Source organism: Leopardus geoffroyi, chromosome C1, assembly GCF_018350155.1.
Source record: "Leopardus geoffroyi isolate Oge1 chromosome C1, O.geoffroyi_Oge1_pat1.0, whole genome shotgun sequence".
In the NCBI taxonomy this organism is placed as follows: domain Eukaryota; kingdom Metazoa; phylum Chordata; class Mammalia; order Carnivora; family Felidae; genus Leopardus; species Leopardus geoffroyi.
Window position 1 is genome coordinate 47,627,709 of NC_059328.1, and position 26,128 is coordinate 47,653,836.

The 26,128-nt window shown below is 36.2% G+C and overlaps 1 protein-coding gene across 5 annotated transcripts in view; it reads right to left on the minus strand.

The window, feature by feature from the left end:
• The window catches only part of OMA1 (OMA1 zinc metallopeptidase), an 80,911-nt gene that overhangs the window by 10,197 nt on the left and 44,586 nt on the right, over nucleotides 1-26,128 (minus strand). For all 5 annotated transcript variants that reach the window (XM_045477576.1, XM_045477574.1, XM_045477577.1 and 2 more), the window contains one exon: nucleotides 10,208-10,357. In XM_045477576.1, coding sequence (XP_045333532.1) covers nucleotides 10,208-10,357 — 150 coding nt within the window. The remainder of the gene's footprint in view (nucleotides 1-10,207; nucleotides 10,358-26,128) is intronic.

The window sequence follows — 26,128 nt, forward strand, 5'->3', positions numbered from 1 at the left end:
AAGAGAGGGATCAAAAAGGATTCCTGAATTCTCTCCTGTGTTAACAGCATTGCTTTCATATGCTACCCACGTATCTGAGGATAATTTGCTTGCTCCGAGGAAATAATTATTGTTACTTGGCACTGTATTGTTTGTTGGTTCATGCCCAGTCCATAAATTCTTTTAAAGGTATTTTTTTTTATCAATTTGTGAAAACAAAATGTTCATAAAATGAATAATTAACAATGTCCCTTTTTTGAAGCTAGAGTTAATTATTCGTTGAATAACGGTTCTTCAAACTTTCAAAAAATTCTTAAAGTAAATCCCCACCAGGCCTAGCTAGGTGCTCTTTTCTTTGCTGATTTGTTGTGACTATGGATTTCTAATACAGTCGTTTTTATTTATTTGATTTAATTATACCTTACCTCTTTCCCCGAGAATTAATTTGAGGGGGTACATTCTCGTTACAATTTCTACTTCTAGATGTACCCACATAGGCAGTTCTCTCTCTTACACATACACTTATGCATGCACACATTTTAATTACTTCTGATCTTGACCTGAGCCATTAATTAACACCATCTACCTAAAAATAACATGCTCTCAAGTATTTTGGTTTTCCTGCATTTTAATTATTGTAGCTTTTCTACTGATCCTATTTATATTTTACTCTTTGTCTGTCTGATTCAATAATTTCCACTTTGACACAATTTCTAAAACAATTAACTATTAAAATTTTGTTTATTTCTACTTAATTTTATTTTCCCTGTCTGGGGCACACTTTATTTCTCAATTTCCTTTCTCTTTTTCTCTATTACTAATACAGACATTTAAATTGATAATTTTTTGACCTATATGTTTGACACTCAATCCATGAAAATATAACTACAACCACTACAAATTTTTTTTTATTTTAAGGCATGTTCTCACTGTTTATGGATTTCTTTATTGTCCTATATATACAACAATTTTAATTTTCATGTAGTTGCCCATATTTTAATTTTTGTTATATTAATTTTAATGTACTATGTTCTGATAATTTGAACCACAACATTTTTATATTAAGTATACACGTTTCTGCCCAAGTTAACGACTAATATTTTTATGAAAGTTTTGTATTTTATGTATTTGTATTTTATGAAAAAATACATCTTTTTCCTAGCATTTCGTTTTTTATGTCAGTTGAATCTTATTTTTCATATTTTCAACTCAATTCTTTGTTAATTCCTTACTTGAGCTGTAGTTTTCTAAGAATAGTAGGGTGGAAGCTATAATCACAGTCATATATAAACAAACTAAACTACATACTCTATCTAATTCTCGATCGTCAGTAGATTCTGGAAAGAGAACCGCTGCTGAATACTTCGTGGCATATTGTTTTATGTGTTCCATGTATTAAAGTTTCTTCTATTTCAAAAGAAAGAAAAGCTGGTTTGGCTAGATAGCACACTCGAGTGTATTACCTCCATTGTTCGTTGTTTTATCTCTTTTCCCCTAAACTCTTATACTTCTCCAAAGTCTAAAAGGAAAAATTTAGAGTCATTCTTACTCATATGTGTCTTTAAATTTTCTCTTTGTATATGGCAGCTTGTAAAATCCTGTCTTTGCAATGAAGATTAAACACTTGATAGATTTATATACCTAGGCAACATCATTTCAGGGTTTCTCAGCCATAATGCTTTGGGATTTTTCTAAAAGCCCACTCTGAGAAGTGTTATCTAAATCAAACATGTGATACAGAAATCACAGTCAAAGAAACTAAGGCATAAGTGAAGGTTCTGGACTTTACCACTGTTATATGCAGCGTGACTTGTGTCTTTTCAGTATTCTTCCATTTTTCAGATATTTTTTTTAGATGTGGGTCTTTTAGTTTGGTTGTGCTATGTTCCTTTATCTCCAGCATCAATAAGTCTTTGCTCTGGGGCATCAATTCTGCTCTTCCCAGCCTCCACTGAAACTTTTAGAGCTTGTCTGCTGTATTCACAAGTTTAGCAATTTTCTGGAACGGATGTATCTTACGTTTGTAAAATCATTCTTTCTTCTTCTGTCACTTTCAGTGTAGTTAAATCAGCCTTCTCATGCCAGCTTCAGGGGCACCTAGCCTGTCTTCTCCAATGCAGTAAAGCTTTTAAATTATACCTGAGACTTGGGGTTTTTGTTTTTTGTTTTTTTCAGATTTTTCTACTCTTTGAAGTTTATCCTACTGGAAGAAAATGGGCATTTCATGGGCATTTCAGAGGCTTTTTGTGATTGTTATTTTAGATTTAGTTTAGATGAGGGTCCTTTTGGTGTTATTAGTTAAGGGCACTCAGACGCTAAATGTCTTTTAAATACAATTACCTATGATCGTCTTTCTTTCCAACTATTATGTACTCATCATCATTGTGATGTTTTAAAAACCTCTCTTAACTACCTCTTAAATCTACTCTTCATGGGAGAAGAATGTGGCTGCAACATCTTTTATTCCGTTAGATTTGATTTGGTTGGTCTGAGCTCCTTCTTCATTGTTCTATAGATTCTTTCTGAAGACGCACATACAGGTAAGCCTTTTAAGACAGAGGACAATGATAGTCCCCTCAATCAAGAAACTTCTCAGGTTGATGAAAACCTGGCTACAGAGTCCTAAAAGCATTACCCCACAATCACGTGCTGGCCTTACGAGAGAAAACCATGTTGACAAAGGAAGGGTCAGGCCACCACCATTCAAATCCCTGATCAAATGTGTCAACACTAATGTGGAGCAGCCAGATTAAGGGAATCCTAATATGAAAAGCATAGCTTCACTGCCTATAAAATATTCTCGTCAAAACTTAACTTCTGTCTACAGGTATATAGAGAAACAAGTGTTAAAAAAAAGAACGAATAGGCCCAAAATAGAGTCACCTCGGATAAGCCCCACATCATCAAACCAAGACTTTAACTACTAATCTAACTGTAGTTTCAACCTCTTCCAGAAATAGAATTTTAAACCAGTAAATCTGGATTTTCCTGGTCAGCACTTAGTGAGGTAATCTGCCAGACAGTCCCCTTCTGTCCCCCAAAGAAGGATGAGGTAACCCCTCTTTCCCTGTGCCCTTCTGCCTACAGAAGTCGTTATTTCATTCAGCTCTTTGGAGCTCCTTTCCATTGCTAGATGGGATACTGCCCAATTCATTAATCACTGAATAAAGCTAATTTAATCTTTAAATTTACTCAGCTGAATTTTGTTTTTTAACACAAGTTAGGCTGGACAATCTCACCAAAAAAAAACAAAACAATCAATAAATATAGACTGTGGGGCTAGATTTGTTGAGCAAGTCAATGGCATGTTTAAAAACAAACAAAAACGGGGTACCTGGGTGGCTCAGTCAGTTAAAGGTCGAAATTCAGCTTAGGTCATGATCTCACAGTCCATGAGTTCAAGCCCCATGTCAGGTTCTGTGCTGACAGCTCAGAGTCTGGAGCTTGCTTCAAATTCTGTGTCCCATCTCTCTCTGCACCTCCCCACTCACACTCTGTCTCTCTCTCTCAAGAATAAATAAGCAGTAAAAAAAAAATTAAAAAAAAGAGAGAGACAGAAAATAAATACAACAAGGATGATGGCTATGTGACTACTTAAAAATAACAAATCCTTCCATGTATATATAAGCCTGACAGGATGATTTGATTTATTATCTTTACTTGAAAGACAAACGGATGACAACAGAAAATAAAAACCGAAAAAAATGTGAAAGACTTGGAAACGGGCAAAAAAGATCATCGGGGTATCCTCTCAAGTGCATCCTTCAGCGTCACCTCTGCCTTTCATGGCCCTAGAGTTGTTTTACAACTCTGTAAGTAGTAGAAAACTATTAACAATGCAAATACTTATCCACAGAAATGTAAGTGAACCATCTGGTGGAATGCAATTGATTAGTGCCTCATAACAGATCAATTTTGCATTTATTTGTAAAGTTATTTCAGCATTCCTACTTGTCTATATTCTTATGGTTCTTAAATTCTCCTGTAAGCTCCCTGTAACCTATTACTGGCTCTTTCAGTAATAGTAAGTTAAAGAAAATCTCAGATATTGTTCATCTTATATTTGCGTAAGTCATGATTTTACCTTAAAAAAATTTTTTTCCCTCTAATTCATTTTCTTTCATAAACTGCAATGAAAATTGGAGTCGGATTAGTTTTTTAAGGGGTCTAAAAATTAATTATAAACAACTAAAATTTTAATACAAACAATTAAATTTAAGGCCAACTTGGCACAGGTCAATTTTCTTCTAGAAAGATAAGAAAAAGTTTTCAAATAAATTTATAATCAAACACTCACTCCTGACGTGAGAATGATACATTATGAAATGGCTATATTTTATTCCCAGTAACAACTGAAGTATTTATGCAACTGCTAGTGCACATCAGGACTCTTCTGGGCTCTATATATCAAGGAAAACAGTTATCAATTACTCACTCATAAAAAATAAAACTATAATAATTAGGTTTTAAAAAAAGAAAAAAAAACAGGAGAAAAAAACTATTGGCCACAGAAGCTTTATAATTAGGTTAAAAGCTTCCTTTGAAAGTAGAAACCAAGTCATTTCAAGAGGGGAAAAAAAATCACCTCCAATTTTTTAATGTTTTCTAAAGATATCATACTTTTCTTTCCTCTAAAAGCATTTTTTTTTTCTAATAGCCCATTCACTTCAGTCTCAAGTAGATACACATCACATGCACCATAATATTTTTTTAAGGTTTTAGACAATGTTACTGTCAGGCTTCCTGGCTTTATATGATTCAGAGGCCAATTCAATTACAGCAGCTGCTATGATATTTGCCTTTTCCTCCACACTCTCCACGTCAGACAAAATGAAATTCTGTGAGGTGAACAGTGTATGCTTGTGTACACTGGCCAACAACGACATTTCACTTCAGTGTTAAACACTCGTATTTCCTAACTCGTGAGATGTGTAATATTAACGATTTATGCATTTACTTTGTCCAATTATAAACGCATAGGAGAGATTTACAGGAGTTCAACTCCCAGCTTCCTGAAAGTTTAAAGAATTCAAGATAAAATGAGATTAAAATGAATGTATTTATAGCCTGCTAGTAGCTATAAAAACTGAATGTGGTAAATTTGAACATCAAGATTTAAAAAACAGTTTAAAAATAAGGCTGACATTGAAAGCTCTAAGAAACAATAAGAAATAAATCTTATTCAAAATTATTATAATAATATAACCCCAAACAACAATAAGGCCATTGAAATGTTTTTCCTTTACATTCTGTCATTCTCCACCTCTTCCCCCTAACCAAGAAAAGGATGGCAGAGAGTAAGATGGTGAGAGAAACAGAAAATAAAAAATTCAGTCTAAATGCTTTTGGTTATAAAATAAATCTTTCAGGTAAATTTCTACCCTGGGTTATCTTACAATTTCCCTTATTCACATCTATTCATCCATATTTTATAACAGTCTTTATAGGAAGAAAGTTAAATAACGTTATCTCTTTCAAGGACAACTTATGTTATACATAAATTTAAAATCTGAACAGTGTAAGTAGAATTTTAAAACTGTCATACCACTAAACATCAACAGGTTGATGTAACATCTGTTCTTCAATTTTTCACCCAAGTTGTTATGGTAACCAAAATACGTGGAGTATTTGTTTCCTAAATTTAACTGATTTTTCAAGTAAATAAAATTATAGCATATCATCTTATTAACTACAAATATTATTAATACTATAACCCTATACTTATCCTTTTTAAATGCTAGTGAATTATATTTAATAGGCATTTCTACATGCTTTATACACATTAAAAGAACAGCAAGGGTATATATTTTTTCTAACTTGGGGGCATTTTCTTGATTTAAAAGCAAAACAACAAAACAAATAACTAGTCTATTTTCTAAACAATATACTAAAGTACTTCAAAATTATACGATTTTAGTGCTTTGTAGGAGCTATAGATCACATTCTTTCCAAACATAAGTCAATCCTATCACTCTTCTAGTCCCCTGCTCAAAATTTTCCACTGGTGGCCCATCTGTGAGCAAAATCCAAAGTCCTTACGTTGACTACAAATCCCACGTTCTCCCTTGCTTCCCCATCCAGCCACACTGGTTTCCCTGTAGTCTCTCATATACACCAGGCTCACTCCTGCCCTAGGGACTTGTACTTACTATTTCTTCTGCCTGGAAAGCTGTTGTCCTAGGAAGCCACATGGCTCATTCTCTCATTTATTTCAATTCTTCATTCAAATACCATCTTCTCAGTGAAACCTTCTCGGACTGGCCCCATTTCAAAGAGCTATTCCAACACCTCTACCACCTGTGCTCACACGTTATCTATCTGCTATGGACTGAATTGTTCCCCCTGTCCCAAATTCTTACGTTGAACCCCTAACCTCTAATGTTACGACAGTATTTAGAGATGGGGTTTGGGGAGGTAATTAAGTTTGGATGAGGTCATGAGGGGGGAGCCCTCATGAAGGGATTAACATGCCCTTACAAGAAAAGAAAGAGACATCAACATGCTATCTTCCCCCACGTAAGGACACAATGTTCTAGAAGGCAGCCATCTGCAAACCAGAAAGACCTTACCAGAAACTGAATCTGCAAGAAAATTATTGGATTTCTGGCCTTCAGAATTATGAAAAAATTAATTGCTGTTGCTTAAGCCAGAACCTTGATCTTGGTCTTCTAGCCTTCAGAACTGTGAAGAAATTAATTTCTGTTGCTTAAGCCACCCAATCTCTGGTTGTGGCAGCCCAAGCTAATACATTGTTCTTCTTGTATTTTCCTCATCAACAGTCATTACTAATATGCAATTTATCATATTAGCAATTTATTCTATACATTACTAATTAATGCTATTTATTGTCTGTCTCCCTTTACTGCATAATAAGCTTCATTAGGGCAAGGGTTTTTGTCTATTATGTTCATAACATCTATGGTCTGACATAACATGTAATCAATAAATATTTGTTGAATGCACAAAATACAGATTTTAAAATAAATGTTGATATGCTATGGTAGAAAATAATACATTTCTTTGATGATATTCAAGGAATCCAATAAGAAATATATAATCTTTAATAAGCTAAATTTTTTTAGAAAATAAAAATTATCAAGATTTGGGTTCTCACGGAACCAAATCATCTTACTTTCCTGATTTTCCTGATCTTTTCTCCTCTTATAAATCTGATTTACCAGAAGCTCAATCTTTATCCTACTAATTAAATAGGGAAACTACCTTATACAGTTAACTCTGTCCAGCATCTTTTTCTCTGCTTACTTCCTAAGTGAACTCATCCATTCTGCTTCAACTATAACATTTTCAAGTAGCTCTGAAATCCTCATCTCTTGCCTAGATTTCTCTGTCCTATGGCACGGTATTCCCAACTATCTTTGAGATGTGTATCACTTCAGGGTTACTGTCAGCAATGTCAAAGACAGAAGCTTTAGACAGAATATAACATTGCACTCACTTAAGTAAAAAACAAAACAAAACAAAAAAACAACAAAAAACAAAAAACCAACGACAACAAAAAGTAGTCTTTATTAGTAGTAGTCTATAGATTCACATAATTCTATATACTGCCTGAGGAACTGCTTTCTTTCATTACAGAAATTAGACTTACAATGTTAGGGAATTCCAATCTCTGAATTATGACTATGTATTCTAATTAACAATATACTCTTGTACTATCAGTTTCACTTCAACCACTGAATTATTCCCAATATTGTAGTAGAGTTTTATTACTTTCAAATTGAATTTAATCACTTGGGGGGAAAATATAAGAAATTATATGATGTTTTCAAATTAAGTTTCTAAACTAGGATAGTTTATTTTTAGAAGAAAAAAATCTCCCAGTGTTTTTCATCATTGGTTGCCAAATAACATTTGCTTCTCCAATCACTTTTCCTCATACTTACTAGTCAATTCATTATTATTTTAAAGACTTCTCTAACGCATATTTCTTACAGACTTTAGGACAGGCTTCAGATGAAAGTTGGCTAGAAGTCATTCACTTTACGCAAACTATATACTTTTAGAATTTCACTGAGCAAATATGCAAAGAAAAGAAATTCTGAAAGAAAACCATGTGGTTATTATGACTTTAGAGACAGGCTAAACCTCCCAAGGTGGTACAAGGTCCCGGGTCTCAGGGAGGACCAAGAAGATTCTCAGAGCCAGTGACCTTCAGCACTCATAAATTACTAATGAAACACATACGATACCGGTTCTATGTTGCCCTATTTTAAGATGAAGGATTATTATACATTATATCAAGTAAATTTCACTTATGTTTCTTTCTCAAAATTTTTTCCTTCAAATTAGGAGTATAAACGAAGTATATTTAGAAAGGTCTGGCTATCCCCCAGTACTCATGAAAGGTACAAAGTATGCCCAAACTGTCAACAAATTCTCTCATTACTCCTTTCAAGATATATCCAAAATCTCACCACTTCTCTTTCTCTCTTCCACCTCCATAACGTCTTACTAGGATTATTGCAAGAGCCTACTAGTCTCTCTGATTCTGCCCTTGCCCCACTACAGTCCACTCTCCACACAGGAGCCCCAGTGATCACTGTAAAACACAGGAGTCAGGTCAACTCTGCTGAAAACCCTCTACTAGCTTTCCCCCATCACTTGACATAAAAGTCAAGTCCTTACAGTGATTTAGATGGCCTTCCATCGTCTGTTCCCCTTAAGTTTCAAGCATTCTCCCACCTTTCCTTACTCCATTCAGCCTCAATGTCTTCCTTGCTATTCCATGAACACACCCAACATGCTCTCACTTTAGGTCCTGTGCACTTGCTGCTTCCTCAGCTTAAAAGACTCCCTCCAAATATACATAAGATTGGCTCCCTGGCTTCTTTCCAGGTTCTATTCAGTGAGGCCCTTCTTAACACATGAACAGAAACTAGCAGACTTTCTCCACTGCCCAGCCCTCTCTATTACCTTTGACATGCTTTATATTTCCCATCGTGCTTATCACCACTTGACATACCACACGTATGTTTGTTTATTATTTCCATTACCTAAGTAAAATGCTAGCTCCAAGAAAGCAAAGCCTGTTTTGTTTTGTCCTTGCTCATTCCCAGCAATAGAACACAGAATAGGAGATTAGTAATGAGTATCAACAAATACTGATCACATAAATTAATGAATGAATCTTGTGATTGTTTATCTTAAACTAGATGCAGGCTACTATTCCTTCAAATTGCATACCACTACATTTCAACTTTTCTTATGAGAGGTCATATTCCCTGTTGTATTAAGAATCAATTTGTACTTAGCATGAAAGTATCAAGAACCATACCTTACTTCTATTGTATCCCCTGTACCTACTAGCATCATTTCTTTCTTATAATATGTACTCAATATTTCTTAAGTTGAATTTGAAGTTATACTGAAAGATACTTTTATAATACACCTGGATCTGTTGTTATCCTTTAGCAAACAGCCCAATACCAATTCTTAAATTCTAAAGAATATTCCGCTTTTACAACCAACCAGCAAATTTAATGCAAGTGAAAGAGAAAAGAGATGTAGCCTGGCTTAGAGATGTCTGACATGCATTCTGCACTGATGTGATAACTAAAGAATACATTTTGAATGATGTTAAGTCAAAAGATTTTCAGAAGATAGTAAAAACTACTTGAGGGAAAGCTGCTTCAACTTGATCCATTCAGGAGTTCTACCCAAAAACAAACAAACAAAAACACCAAAACACTATACAGCACATACTTTACCTTTATAAACAAATAACTAAAAAGAAACTAATACAAAGAGATTTTTTTTCTAAGAAAACAAATTCTAGCATCAATATCAAGATAACCAACTGACCTAAAAATTTGGTACAAGTCATTAATGGGTATTTTTAACAAGCTTTTTAACAAAGGTTAAATCACCAAGAAGATACTAAATTAGGATCAATATGTTGAAAAAAAATATGCCTTGAGTTTTAGACTTTAGCCAAATCAGTTAAGTTTAAAAGGTATGATACTAAAAAGGTTAAACCATCCACCAACAAGAAAGTCAACTCTACTCCAATTTATTCCCCAAGACTTGTGGACAAACAGGATTTTACTTTTCAGTCAAGTCTTTTGAAAACTGATAACCCATGATTACAGCAATCAAAATAATTGATAGGCTAGACTAGAACTCTCTTTTTCTAAACATAAGAAGTAACAACATTAAAAATAAGTGATACAGTAAAAATAAAGTCTTGCCTTATACAGTCTTAGCTCACCTGAGGTATGAGTCTATCCAAGTGCTCAGCTCGATTTCCATGAGAAGGGTGTGTGGATAACCATTCTGGCAACTTGGGATGACCCTGGAGGCTATCTGCAAATTCCATCTGCTGCCAAAACACTGAACTGGCTCTGACGTCCACACAAGCCTAGAACAAGAATTAATGACAGAAAAAAATGAACTTAGTTATGAGAACATTTTTAAAAATTTATCTTTATGTCATTACATTTTAAAGGCATTTTCTACCATTATTTGCACATGATGTATCTGATCAAGGACTGGTATCCAAAATATAAAAACTCAACATCCAAAAAACAAATAAGCCAATTAAAAAAAATGGGCAGAAGACATGAAGAGAGATTTTTCCAAAGAAGACATCCAGATAGCCAACAGAACATGAAAAGATGCCTATCGTCACTTATCATCGGGAAATACAAGTCAAAACAACAAGATATCACTTCACACCTGTCAGAATGGCTAAAATCAAAAACATAAGAAACAACAGGTGTTGGTAAAGATGTGGAGAACAAGGAACACTGGCGCCCTGTTAGTGGGACTGCAAACTGGTGTCACAGTGAGAAACAGTATGGAGACTCCTCAGAAAGTTACAAATAGAACTACTTTATGATCCAGCAATGCACCATTGGGTATTTACCCAAAAGATACAAGAGCATGAATTCGAAAGGATATTTGCACCCCTGTGTTTACAGCAGCATTATTTACAATAGCCAAAATATGGAAGCAGCTCATGTGTCCATCAATTGATGAATGGATAAAGAAGATGTGGCATATATATACGAAGAAACATTATCCAGTCATGAAAAAGAATGAAATCTTGCAATTTGCAATTACATGGATGGAACTTGAAGACATAATGCTAAGTGTAGTAAGTCAGTCAGAGGAAGATGAATACCATATGATTTCACTCATATGTGGAATTTAAGAAACAAAACAGGGGCGCCTGGGTGGCTCAGTCAGTTAACTGTCCAACTCTTGATTTCGACTCAGGTCACGACCTCACAGTTTGTGGGTTCAAGCCCCAGATCAAGCTCTGTGCTGACAGCGTGGAGCCTGCTTGGGATTCTCTCTCTGCCCGTCTCTCACTTGTGATCCCTCAAAATAAATAAACACTGAAAAAAAAAAGAAACAAAACAAACAAGCAAAGGAAAAAACTTGACACAAAACAAGAAACAGATTCTTAATTATACAAGACACACTCATACTAGAGGGGAGAAAGTGGAGGGATGGGTTAAACAGGTGATGGGGATGAAGGAATGCACTTGTGATGAGCACCTGGTGTTGTATCGAAGTGTTGAATCACTGTATTTATACACTTGAAACCAATATAACACTGTATGTAAACTGGAACTAAAAACTTAAAAAAAGCAAAAAAAAGTAGCAAGAAACAAAAAGGCATAGGAATGAAAAAAATTTTTCTATCAGTATTTTAATAAAAGAATAATATACTCATTACTTTTAAAAAAGCTCATAAAATATAGTATTAGAGAAGCCCAGAAGAGAATGCCCACCCTCTCTCTCCATGTATAACATTGACACTACACTCACTCCCAAAGATAACCCATTATTGTCAGTATGACATATATTAAGAACACATATTGAGGGAAAAAATCTTCCACACAAATTAGTATTTTGTTTTCATAAAAGAAAGGTTTCTAATCCATCATGCCAAGATGGCAGAACAACATGGAAGATTTTTTGTGTCTCTACTCCATGAACTGCAGCCAGATCAACACTAAACCATCTTACACACCTAGAAAACTGACCTGAGGATTAACACAACAATTTGCACAACCTGAACCACAGAACTAGGCAGGTACACAGCACGGAGAGGTGAACCAGAGGAGAGAGAAGCCACAGAGGGCAGGGAGCTGTTTTTACTTGCAGAGAGAGGACAGAGACGGGGGGGTGGGGGGGAGAGTATGGGAAAAGCACCCCCCACCAAAAGGAGCTGGAGAGAAAGTGGAAAAGTGGAAACAGCCACAGGGACTGAACAAAAAAGGGAGAAAGGAGAAAGTAGAGGGTTTAAATTCCATTAAGACTCTATAAAGAGGCGGAGCACAGTCTGAAACTCTGCAGCTCAATACCTGGCAGTGTTCTGGTGGGAAGGATGAGTCCCCAAGAGCAGAGACCAAGGTCCAAGGGGTCCATGGGACACATGGGGAGTGGCAGTTCCCCTGCTGGGGACATTTGGTAGAGGCTGTGCAGCCACCCCACAGGCAAAGGTACCAGCAGACCCCGGAGAACAACCACATTCACTGGTGTTGGAACAAGGATGTTAAGAGCGAAGCCTGGAGCCAGATGTGTGTTGTGATTTTCCATAAACCCTGAAACACTGCTGCTAAAAGATCATGCAAACATTTTCTGAGGCGGGCTGGCACCCAGGGGCAGTCTCTGGGCATCAGCAGCAGCACAGTCTTGCAAACATTTCTGGGGGCGGTCCACACCCAGCCATTGCTCAGCGAGACCCTCCGCCAGAGGATCTGAGTGGGTCAAAGCCACAGTCCCTCAGAAGTGAGGTGTTGGGAAACACAGCCACATCTGAGATAAAACTCAGGATGGAGGTGCTACCTGGCAGCCTGACAGCTTAGCCACAGACAGTGCAGAAGTGGGGAGGGGACACAACCCGGAGACTAAGGAGGGGTGCTTGACTGCCAGTTGTGGAGAGCACAGAGTTCTGATACTAGAGACTGGGTAGCAGGGTGACACCATTTTCACCCCTCCCATGCATGCACATGCCTAAACACACCACAGCAATCCACCCCAGTAAGCTAGGCAGCACCATCTAGTGGAGAACTGAGCCATTACACTAAACCCCGCCCAACTGGGCCAACAGTGCCCTTGACAAACACAAGACTCTCAACCTGCTTAGTTTACAGACTATAAACTACTTCATAGCTTGACTTCTACGGGAAACCAGTTGTATCATTCTTAATTCTGTTTGCTGGTCCTTTTATTCAATTTTTTTCTCTTTTCTCATTTTTGAATACAGAAAGAAAGTATTTATTTTTATTTTCCATTATTATTAAAAAGATTTTTCTTTCATTTTTTTCTACTATATTTTTTACTTTTTCATAAATTTTTAAAATTCTATTTTACTTTCATCATTTCATTTTATTTTATTGTATTCATTTTTCAAATTTTCAAACGTTTTCCTTTTTCCTTTCTTTTTCTTTTGTCTTTGTTATCTTTTCTTATCTTTCCCTTTTTTCTCTAATCTGTCCAGCTTGTTTCAACAACCAGACCAAAAGACACTGAGGATCTAGCATCCTTTATTTGATTTCTTTGAATGTTTTTAATTTTTTAATTTTAAGGGTTTTTTTTTCTTTTTTACTTTATTAATTCCTTTTTTTTTTTCCTTCAAAATGACAAAACAAAGGAATTTACCACAAAACAAAGAAAAGGAAGAAATGACAGCCAGGGACGTAATGAATACAGATACAAACAAGATGTCTGAACCAGAATTTAGAGTCACAATAATAAGAATACTAGCTAGGGTTGAGATAAGATTAGAATCCCTTTCTGCAGAGATAAAAGAAGTAAAGCTACTCAGGATGAAACAAAAAATGCTATAAATGAGCTTCAATCTCAAATGGATACCACAGGGGCAAGGATGGATCAGGCAGAGCAGCAAATCAGCAATACAGAGGAAACTTAGGGAGAAAATGAGGCAGAAAAAAAGAGGGAGACTAAGGCAAAAGAGCATGATACAGAAATTAGAGAACTCAGCGACTCATCAAAAAGGAATAATATCAGAATCATAGAGGTTCCAGAAAATGAGAAGAGGGGAAAAGGGGTAGAAAACTTATGTCAGCAAATCAAAGTGGAAAACTTATCTAACTAGGGGAAAGACACAGATATCAAAATCCAGGAAGCAAAGAGGACTCCCATTAGATTCAACAAAAACCGACCATCAACAAGGCATATCATAATCAAATTCACAAAATACTGAGGCAAGGAAAGAATCATGAAAGTAGCAAGGGAAAAAAAGTCCTTAACCTACAAGGGAAGACAGATCAGGTTTGCAGCAGACCTATCCACAGAAACTTGGCAGGCCAGAAAGGAGTGGCAGGATATATTCAATGTGCTGAACTGGAAAAATATTCAGCCAAGAATTCTTTATCCAGCAAGGCTGTCATTCAAAATAGAAGGAGAGATGAAAAGTTTCCTAGACAAACAAAAATTAAAGGAGTTTGTGACCACTAAACCAGCCCTGCAAGAAATTTTAAGGGGGAACTCTCTGAGGGGAGAAAAGACAGAAAAAACAAAAACAAAACAACAAAACAAAACAAAAAAACCACAGTCCAAAAGCAAAACAGATTAGAAAAGACCAGAGAACACCACCAGAAACTCCAACTCTATAGGCAACATAATAGCAATAAATTAATATCTTTCAGTACTCACTCTAAACGTCAATGGACTAAATGCTCCAATCAAAAGACACAGGGTAACAGAATGGATAAGAAAACAAGTTCCATCTATACGCTGTTTACAAGACACCCACTTTAGACCTAAAGGCAACTTCAGATTGAAAGTAAGGGGATGGAGAACCATCTATCATGCTAATGGTCAACAAAAGAAAGCCGTAGTACCCACACTTGTATCAGAAATCTAGATTTTAAAATAAAGACTGTAACAAGAGATGAAAAAGGGCATTATATCATAATTAAGGGGTCTATCCGCCAAGAAGACCCAACAATTGTAAACATTTATGCTCCAAATGTGGTGGCACCCAAATATATAAATCAATTAATCACAAACATAAATAAATGCGTTGATAATAATACCATAATAGTAGGGGACTTCAATACCCCACTTACAGAAATGGACAGATCATCTAAACAAAAAGTCAACAAGAAAACAATGGCTTTGAATGACACACAGGACCGGATGCACTTAACAGAACATTTAAGTTCTGAACATTTCATATTCAGAACATTTCATCCTAAAGCAGCAGAATACACATTCTTCTGCAGTGCACATGGAATATTCTCCAGAAGAGATCACATACTAGGACACAAATCAGCCCTCAACAAGTACAAAAAGATTGAGATCATACCATGCATATTTTCAGACCACAATGCTATGAAACATGAAATCAACCAGAAGAAAACATTTGGAAAGATAACAAATATTTGGAGACTAAAGACCATCCTACTGAAGAATGAATAGACTAACCAAGAAGTTAAAGAGGAAATTAAAAAGTACATGGAAGCCAATGAAAATGATAACACCACAGCCAAAACCTCTGGGACACAGCAAAGGCGGTAATAAGAGGAAAGTATATAGCAATCCAGGCCTTCCTAAATAAGGAAGAAAGGTCTCAGATACACAACCGAACCTTACACCTCAAAGAGCTGGGAAAAGAACAGCAAATAAAACCCAAAACCGGCAGAAGACAGGAAATAATAAAGATTAGAGCAGAAATCAATACTATCGAAACCAAAAAAAAAACCACCACAAAACAAAACAACAACAAAAAACATAACAGATCAATGAAACCAGGAGCTGGTTCTTTGAAAGAATTAAAAACACTGATAAACCCCTAGCCAGTGTGATCAAAAAAGAAAAAAGGACACAAATAAATAAAATCAAGAATGAAAGAGGAGAGATCACAACAAACACAGCAGAAATACAAACAATAAGAATATATTATGAACAATTAGACATCAATAAAATGGGCAATCTGGAAGAAATGGACAAATTCCTAGAAACATATTAACTACCAAAACTGAAACAGGAGGAAATAGATAATTTGGACAGACCCATAACCAGTAATGAAATCAAATTAGTAATCAAAAATCTCCCAAAAAACAAGAGTCCAGGGCCAGATGGCTTTCCAGGGGAATTCTACCAAACATTTAAAGAACAGTTATCACCTATTCTCTTGAAGCTTTTCCAAAAAATAGAAATGGAAGAAAAACTTCCAAACTCTTTCTGTGAAGCCAGCATTACCTGGATTCCAAAAACAAAGACCCCACTAAAAAGGAGAACTACAAACGAATTTCTCTGATGAACATGGACGCAAAAATCCTCAACAAGACACTAGCCAACCATATCTAACAATACATTACAAGAATTATTCACCACAACTAAGTGGGATTTATACTTGGGATGCAGGACTGGTTCAATATCTGCAAAACAATCAATGTGATACATCATATCGATTAAAGAAAGGACGAGAACCACATGATCCTCTCAATAGATGCAGAGAAAGCATGTGACAAAATACAGCCTCCTTTCTTGATAAAAACACTCAAGAAAGTAGGGATAGAAGGAGCATACCTCAAGATCATAAAAGCCATATATGTAAGACCCAATGCTAATACCATCCTCAATGGGGAAAAACTGAGAGCTTTCCCCCTAAGGTCAGGAACAAGATAGGGATGTCTACTCTCGATTGTTATCCAACATAGTATTGGAAGTCTTAGCCTCAGCAATCAGACAACACAAAGGAATAAAAGGCATCCAAATCAGCCAGGAGGGAGTCAAACTTTCACTCTTCGCAGATGACATGATACTCTATATGGAAAACCCAAAAGATTCCACCAAAAACTGTTAGAAGTGATCCATGAATTCAGCAAATTCGCAGGACATAAAATCAATGCACAGAAATCGGTTACATTCCTATACACCAATAATAAAGTCATAGAAAGAGAAATCAAGGAGCCAATCCCATTTACAATTGCACCAAAAATAAAATACCTAGGAATAAACCTAACCAAAGAGGTGAGAAATCTATATACTGAAAACTATAGAAAGCTTATGAAGGAAATTGAAGAAGACAAAAAAAAAAAAAAAAAATTCCATGCTCCTAGATAGGAAGAAAAAATACTGTTAAAATGTCAATATTACCCAAAGCAATCTACATATTCAATGCAATACCTATCAAAATAACACCAGCATTCTTCACAGAGCTAGAACAAAAGACCCTGAATAGCCAAAGCAATCTTGAATACGAAAAACCAAGCTGGTGGCATCACAATCCCAGACATCAAGATGTATTACAAAGCTGTAATCATCAAGACAGTATGGTACTGGCACAAAAACAGACACTCAGATCAATGGAACAGAATACAGAACCCAGAAGTGGACCCACAAACGTATGGCCAACTAATCTTTGACAAAGCAGGAAAGAATATCCAATGGAATAAAGACAGTCTCTTCAGCAAGTGGTGCTGGGAAAACTGGATAGCGACATGCAGAAAAATGAACCTGGACCACTTTCTTACACCATACACAAAAATAAACTCAAAATGGATGAAAGACCTAAACACAAGACAAGAAGCCATCAAAATCCTAGAGGGGAAAGCAGGAAAAACCTCTTTGACCTCGGCCGCAGCAACTCTTTATTCAACATGTCTCCAGAGGCAAGGGAAACCAAAGCAAAAATGAACTACTGGGACCTCATCAAAATTAAAAGCTTCTGCACAGTGAAGGAAACAATCAGCAAAACTAAAAGGCAACTGATGGAATGGGAGAAGATATTTGAAAATGACCTATCAGATAAAGGGTTAGTATCCAAAATCTATAAAGCACTTATCAACCTCAACACCCAAAAAACTAAGCCAGTGAAGAAATGGGCAAAAGACATGAATAGACACTTCTCCAAAGAAGACATCCAGATGGCCGACCAACACATGAAAAAATGCTCAACATCACTCATCATCAGGGAAATACAAATCAAAACCGCATTGAGATACCACCCCACACCTGTCAGAATGCTAACATTAACAACTCAGGCAACGACAGATGTTGGTGAGGATGGAAAGAAGGAGGATCTCTTTTGCACTGCTGGTGGGAATGCAAACTGGTGCAGCTACTCTGGAAAAAAGTATGGAGTTCCTCAAAAAACTAAAAATAGAACTACCCTACAACCCAGATACTGCACTCCTAGATATTTATACAAGGGATACAGGTGTGTTGTTTCGAAGGGGGCACATGCACCCCAATGTTTATAGCAGTGCTATCGACAATAGCCAAAGTATGGAAAAAGTCCACATGTCCAACGACAGATGAATGGATAAAGAAGATGTGGTATATATATACATACAATATAGTATTACTCGGCAATCAAAAGGAATGAAATCGTGCCTTTTGCAACAAAGTGGATGTATCTGGAGTGTATTATGCTAAGCGAAATTAGTCAGAGAAAGACAAATATCATATGACTTCACTCCTATAGGACTTTAAGATACAAAACAGATAAACGTAAGGGAAGGGAAGCAAAAATAATATAAAAACAGGGAGGGAGACAAAATATAAGAGACTCTTAAATATAGAGAACAAACAGAATTGCTGGAGGAGTTGAGGGAGGGGCTATGGGCTAAGGCTTAAGGAACGTACTCTTGAAATCATTGTTGCACCATGGGCTAACTAACTTGGATGTAAATTATAAAAAATAAATAAATTATTAGATAAAAAACAAAAGAAAATAACAAGAATATGTTAATGCATATACAATATAGAAATATGTAAACTGCGAAATCAATAACATAAGGTGTGGTGGGGGGAGGAAAAGTAAAAGCATAGGGTTTTTGTATGTAACTCTTATCAGCTTAAAATAAGCTATTTTAACTATAAAACATTTTATGTAAGTCCCACATTAACCACGGAGTACCTATATAAGATACACAAAAGAAAAAGACAGGAATCAAAGAATATCAATACAAATATCAGCAAACCACAGTGACAAAAGGACTAAAGAACTATTAAGACAAAGAGAAAACAATTAAAATAGCAACAGTAAGTTCTTTCCCTATCAGTAATAACTTTAAATGTAAATGCATGAAACTCCTCACTCAAAAAATAGTGTCTGAGAGAATTAAAAAATAGATCTAACCAAATGCAGTCTACCAGAGACTCATTTAAGATATAAGGACACAATGGAGATTCCTCAAAAAACTAAAAATAGAACTACCCTACAACCCAACAATTGCACTACTAGGCATTTATCCATGGGATACAGGTGTGCTGTTTCAAAGGGACACATGCTCCCCCGTGTTTATAGCAGCACTATCAACAATAGCCAAAATATGGAAAGAGCCCAGATGTCCATCAATGGATGAATGGATAAAGAAGATGTGGAATATATATACAATGGAGTATTACTCGGCAATCAAAAAGAATGAAATCTTGCCATTTGCAATTGTGTGGATGGAAGTGGAGGGTATTATGCTAAGTAAAATTAGTCAGAGAAAGACAAAAATGATATGACTTCACTCATATGAGGACATTAAGAGACAAAACAGGTGAACATAAGGGAAGGGAAACGAAAATAATATAAAAACAGGGAAGAGGACAAAACAGAAGAGACTCATAAATATGGAGAACTGAGGGTTTCTAGAGGGGTTGTGGGAGGGGGGATGGGCTAATGGGTAAGGAATCTACTCCTGAAATCATTGTTGCACTATTTGCTAACTAATTTGGATATAAATTTTAAAAAATAAAAAATAAAATAAAATAAAAAGATACAAGGACACATACAGGTTTAAAGTGAAGGACTAGGAAAAAAATATACTACGCAATTAGTAACCAAAAGAAAGTAGAGGTGGCTATACTTAAATCAGACAAAATAGACTTAAAAACAAGAATTGTCACAAGACAAAAGGGCCATTATATAATGACAAAAGGATCAATAAACATGGACACTATAATAATTATAAATATATATGCACCCAACATCATAGCATCTAAATAGATAAACATTGATAGAACTGAAGGGAGAAACAGATAGCAATACAATAGCAGTGGGAGAATGCTAGAAGCTACTTTAAGTAATGCACAGAACATTCAGATAGAAAAATTAGGATGGAAACAGTGGACTTTAACACTATAGACCAAATTTATCTAATACATATATACATTAACATAAGCAGATACTCATCTTCTCAAGCATACATGGAACATTCTTCAGGACAGATCACATGTTAGGTCACAAAGAGTATCTTTTCCAGCCACAATGAAATGAAAGTAGAATTCAACAGCTGAAGGAAAACTGAATATTCACAAATATGTGCAAATTAAATGACACACTCCTGAACAACCAATGGGTAAAATTAAAAATGAAAAGGTAAATTACAAAATATTTTTGCAACAAACAAAAACAAAAATACAACATATTAAAACTTACACAATGCAGTAATAGGGGAGTTTATAGCAATAAACATCTACATTTAAAAAATCCCAAATAAACAACCCAACTTCATACCTCAAGGAACTGTAAGAAGAAGAAGAAAGTAAGTACAAAGTTAGCAGAAGGAAGTAAATAATAAAGATTATAGGAGAAATAAACAAAATAGAGAAAAGTAAAGCCAATAGAAAAAAAATCAATGAATAAGAGCTAACCTTTTGAAAAGATAACTGAATTAACAAACTTTTAGCTAGAACTAAAAAAAAAAAAGACTCAAATAAACAAAGTCAGAAATGAAAGAGGAGACATTACAACTGAAGTCACAGAAATAAACAAGATGCTAAGAGAAAACTACAGTTACATGCCCCCAAACTGCATAATCTAGAAGAAATGGATAAATCCTGGAAACATAAAACCTACTCAGACCAAATCATTAAGAAACAGAAAATCTAACCAAACCTAAAACAAGCAAGAAGATTCAATCATCTAACAAAAAAGAAACGTCCAGAACCAGATGGGCTTCACAAATTAATTCTACCACACATCTAAAGAAGAACTGACACCAATCCTTGTCAAAATCATACATAAAAGTTGACAAGGAGGAAGCACTTCCAATCATTTTGCAAGGTCAGCAATATCTTGATACCAAAGCCAGACATTAAGAAATATTAAGAAAACTGCAGACCAAATGTCCTGATAAACACAGATGCAAAACCCCTCAATAAAATACTAGCAAACCGAACCCAAGAGCTTACTGAAAGAACTGTAGAACAGGGGGAGTGAGGAGAAATGGCAGAGTAGGAGGATCCTAAGATTATCTCCTCCCATGGATATATCAAGGCAAGAACTACATGCTGCGCAACTCACGGTGTAAATGACCTGAAGACTGACAGAACAGATCTTCCACAACTGAAGACATAAAGGGAAGGTCACAACAAGAAGGGTAGGAGGGGCACAGACACAGTAGGGAACCAAACTTACGGCATAGCAATCAGTACAGAGGAGAAATAGTAACAGGTGTGGAAGAGGTAGGGGATCAGGCCCAACATTTGGCACTTCCAACCCTGAGGACCAGAACCAAGAAGGCAAATCCCCATAACACGTGGCTTTGAAAATCAAAGGGGCTAAATTCCAGGGGAGCCAGAGGCTATAGGGAACCGAGTCTCTGTGCTTAAAAAGCCAGGGCCCTGTATTACTCAGTCAGAGACCCAGCACAGAAGCACCAATTTGAAAAGCATCTGTGTTATACATGAAGGTGATTTAGTGTCTGATTTTAGGATATACGCCAGAGCGGTAGGAATCTGCAGATTTCTCTGGGAACAGAAGTGATGACAGGCTCCATTCTTCTTGTCCTCCTTTAGCCTCATTGGCTAGATGTTGTAGGAGCCAGTTCTGACACTCTCCATCACTGTGCTGGCACCATCTGCCCCATTTCAGCATTCCTCTACAAACCTACCCCAGCAGGTACTCCAAAGCAGCAACCGCCCTGCCACACATGGCAAGCAGCCAGGCCAGGAGCAGTGCCCCTTTGAAGTGACTGCTGTCCAGGAGAGGGGAGCAATAAATCCCACCCCCTAGCACGGCTATAGTACCTACAGCCAGGTTTCTCAGCCAGGTGACAAGCCCTGCCCACCAGTGCACCTACAGCAATCACAGGAGGTCATCACAGACAACGAGGCTGAGGGCTGGCCCCATCTACCAACATACCCAAAGTGACTGCCACCAATCCTCAGCCAGCTGCACGAGGGGCAAGCCATGTCCACCAGCATGCCCACAGTAGTTTCAGCCACTTGTCGTTGATGGGAAGGCTAAAGGCCAGCTCCGGCCACCAACACACCCTCAGTACTCACAACCAAGCCACAACAGGAAAATGCATTCAAGCCCACACAGGGAATACCCCTAGAGCACCTGGTTCTGGTGACCAGGAGGGACTGTGCTACTGGGCACTACATGACACCTCTGACATAGGCCACTACTTTCAAGACCAAGAGACATATCTGACCTAATTAATACACAGGAACAAACACAGAGAGTTAGACAAAACGAGAAGACAGAGGGCTGTGTTCCAAACAAGAGAACAAGACAAACCCTAGGAAAAGAACTAAATGAAATGGAGGTAAGTAATCTATCTGATGAAGAGTTCAATGTAATGTTCATATTCACCAGACTTGAGAGAAAAGTGGATAAACTTCAGTGAGAACTTCAATAAAGAAATAGAAAATATAAAAAAGAGCCAGTCAGTGCTGACCATACAATAACTGAAATGTAAAATACACTAGAGGGAATCAAAAGCAGATTAGAGAATTCAGAAGAGCAGATCAGCAATCCAGAAGACTGGGTAATGAAGAGCAACAAAACTGAACAACAAAAACAAACAAAGAAATAAACAAAAAAAATAGAAAAAATAATTTAAAAATGAAAATATGACACAAAAATAGGCATACAGATCAATGGAACAGAAATAGGCATATAGATCAATGGTACAGAAAGCCCAGAAATAAACCCATACTTATATGGTAAATTAATCTATGACAAAGGAGGAGAAATTATACAATGGGGAAAAGGCAGTCTCTTCAATAAATGGTGCTGAGAAAACTGGACAGGTACCTAGAAAAGAATGAAACTAGATCGCTTTCTAAAACCATACACAAAAATAAAATGGATTAAAGACCTAAACGTGAGACCTGAAAACATAAAAATCCTAGAAGAGAACACAGGCAGTAATTTCTTTAACATTGGCCATAGAAATATTTTTCTAGATATGTCTCCTAAGCCAAGAGAAACAAAAGCGAAAATAAATTCTTAGGACTACAGTAAAATAGAGAGCTTTTGTATAGAGAAGAAAACCATCAACCAAACAAAAAGTCAACCTACTGAATGGGAAAAGATATTTGCAAATGATACATCTGATAAAGGGTTACTATCCAGAATACACAAAGAACTTCTTAAATACCTCCACACCAAACAAAACAAAACAAACAAACAAACCCCTTAGATAACCCAATTAAAAAACAGGCAGAAGACCTGAATAGATCTTTATCCAAAGGCATACAAATGGTCAAAAGACACATGAAAAAGTGCTAACATCACTAATTATCAGGAAAATGCAAATCAAAACCAAAATGAGATATCACCTTACACCTATAAGTAAAGCTAAAATCAAAAATCAAGAAATAACAAGCGTTGGTGAGGACATGGAGTAAAAGCAACCCTCACACACTATTGGTGGGAATGCAAACTGTTGCAGCCACTGTGAAAAACAGTATAAAAGTTTCTCAAAAAATTAAAAACAGAAAAACCATATGATCTAATAATTCTATTACTGGCTATTTATGCAAAGAAAACACAACATTAATTTGAAAAGATACATGCACCCCAGTGTTTGCTGCAGCGTTATTTACAATGAACAAGATATAAAAGCAGCCCAAATGTTCACTGATAGATGAATGGACAAAGAATATGCGATATATATACACACATACATACAATGCAATTATTACACAGCCATAAGAAAGGATAAGATTTTGCTATTTGTGACAACATGTAGAGAACCAGAGTGAAAAAAATTGCTAAGTGAAAAAAGTCAGATTGAGAAAGAGAAAAAGCATATAATTTCATTTAATGTGGAATCTAAAAACAAATGAATAAACAAAAAGCAGAATCAGATCTATAACTACAGTGAACAAACTGATGGTTGATGGAGAAAAGAGGGTGGGGGAATGAACAAAATGGGTGAAAGAGAATGGGAGATATAAGCTTCCAGTTATGCAATAAATAAGTCACAGGAATAAAAGCCACAGCACAGGAAATATAATCAATGCTACTGAAACGTATTGTATGACAGATGGTAGCTACACTTGTGATGAGTATGGCATAACATATAGACATATCGAATTGCTATGTTGTACACCTAAAACTAATGTAACATTATGCATCAACTGTACTCAACTTAAAATTTTTAAAAATAAAAAATAAACATAGAAAATTTTATAACAAGGATATAGGTTAAGGGACCTCTGGGACAACATTAAGCACATTAACATTTGCATTATAGGGGTCCCAGAAGGAGGATAGAGAGAAAGAGGCAGAACATTTATTTGAAGAAATAATACCTGAAAACATCTCTAAGCTAGGGAAGGAAACTGACATCCAGTTATAGGAAACTAAGAGAGCTCCAAACAAGATGAACACAAGGGGGTCCACACGAAGACAAATAATAATTAAAATGGCAAAAATTAAAGATAAAGAGAGAATCTTAAAAGCAGTAAGAGAAGAGCAAACAGTTATGTACAAGGTAAACTCTGTAAGGCTATGAGCTGATTATTCAGGGGACATTAACACCGAACTTACATCAATGGATAGATCATCCAGACAGAAAATCAATAAAGAAACAGTGACTCTAATGACACCTTAGGCCAGATGGACCTAACAGATATATACAGAACATTCCATCCCAAAACAGCTGAATACACATTCTTTTAGGTGCACATGGAACATTCTCCAACATAGATCACATGCTATATTACAATATACACCTCAATAAATTTAAGAAGATTGAAATTAAGCATCTTCCCAACCACAACAGTATGAAATTATAAATTACAAGAAAAATACTAAAAAAAAAAAAAAAAAAAAAAACGGAGGCTAAATAACATACTACAATACAACCAATGGGTCAGTGAGGAAACTAAAGAGAAAATTTAAAAATATCTGAAGACAAATGAAAATGAAAATAAAACAGTTCAATATCTTTGGGTGACAGCAAAATCCGTTCTAAGAGAGAAGTTTATAGCGATACGAGCCTACGTCAAGAAACGAGAAAAACAGCAAATAAATAATCTAAATTTACATCTAAAGAGACTACAAAAAGAACAAAGCAAGCCCAAAGTTAGTATAAGAAAGGAAATAATAAAGATCACAGCAGATATAAATGGAATCTAGGAGCTGGTTCTTTGAAAAGATAAAATCGGAAATCCTTTAGCCAGAATCATAAAAAAAAACAAAACAAAAAAAAGGAAGCAGAGTCAAATAAATGAAATCAGAAATGAAAGAAGTTAAAACCAACACCACAGAAATACCAAGGATTATAAGAGACCACTATGGAAAATTACATGCCAACCAATTAAACAACGTAGGAGATGACAAGAAACTATACACAGAAGACCCTAAAGATTCTACCAAAAAACTACTAGGACTAATAAACAAACTCATAGGGGCGCCTGGGTGGTTCAGTCGGTTAAGTGGCCGACTTCCGCTCAGGTCATGATCTAGCGGTCCGTGAGTTCGAGCCCCGCGTCGGGCTCTGTGCTGACAGCTCAGAGCCTGGAGCCTGTTTCGGATTCTGTGTCTCCCTCTCTCTGACCCTCCCCCATTCATCCTCTGTCTCTCTCTGTCTCAAAAATAAATAAACATTAAAAAAAATTTTTTTAAATAAAAAAAAAACAAACTCATAAAGTTGCAAGATACAAAATTAATATACAGAAATCTATTGCCTTCATATACACTACTAACAAAACAGCAGAAAGAGAAATTAAGAAGACAATCCCCTTCACAACTGCATTAAAAAGAGCAAAATAGGGGCGCCTGGGTGGCGCAGTCGGTTAAGCGTCCGACTTGAGCCAGGTCACGATCTCGCGGTCCGTGAGTTTGAGCCCCGCGTCAGGCTTTGGGCTGATGGCTCAGAGTCTGGAGCCTGTTTCCGATTCTGTGTCTCCCTCTCTCTCTCTGCCCCTCCCCTGTTCATGCTCTGTCTCTCTCTGTCCCAGAAAT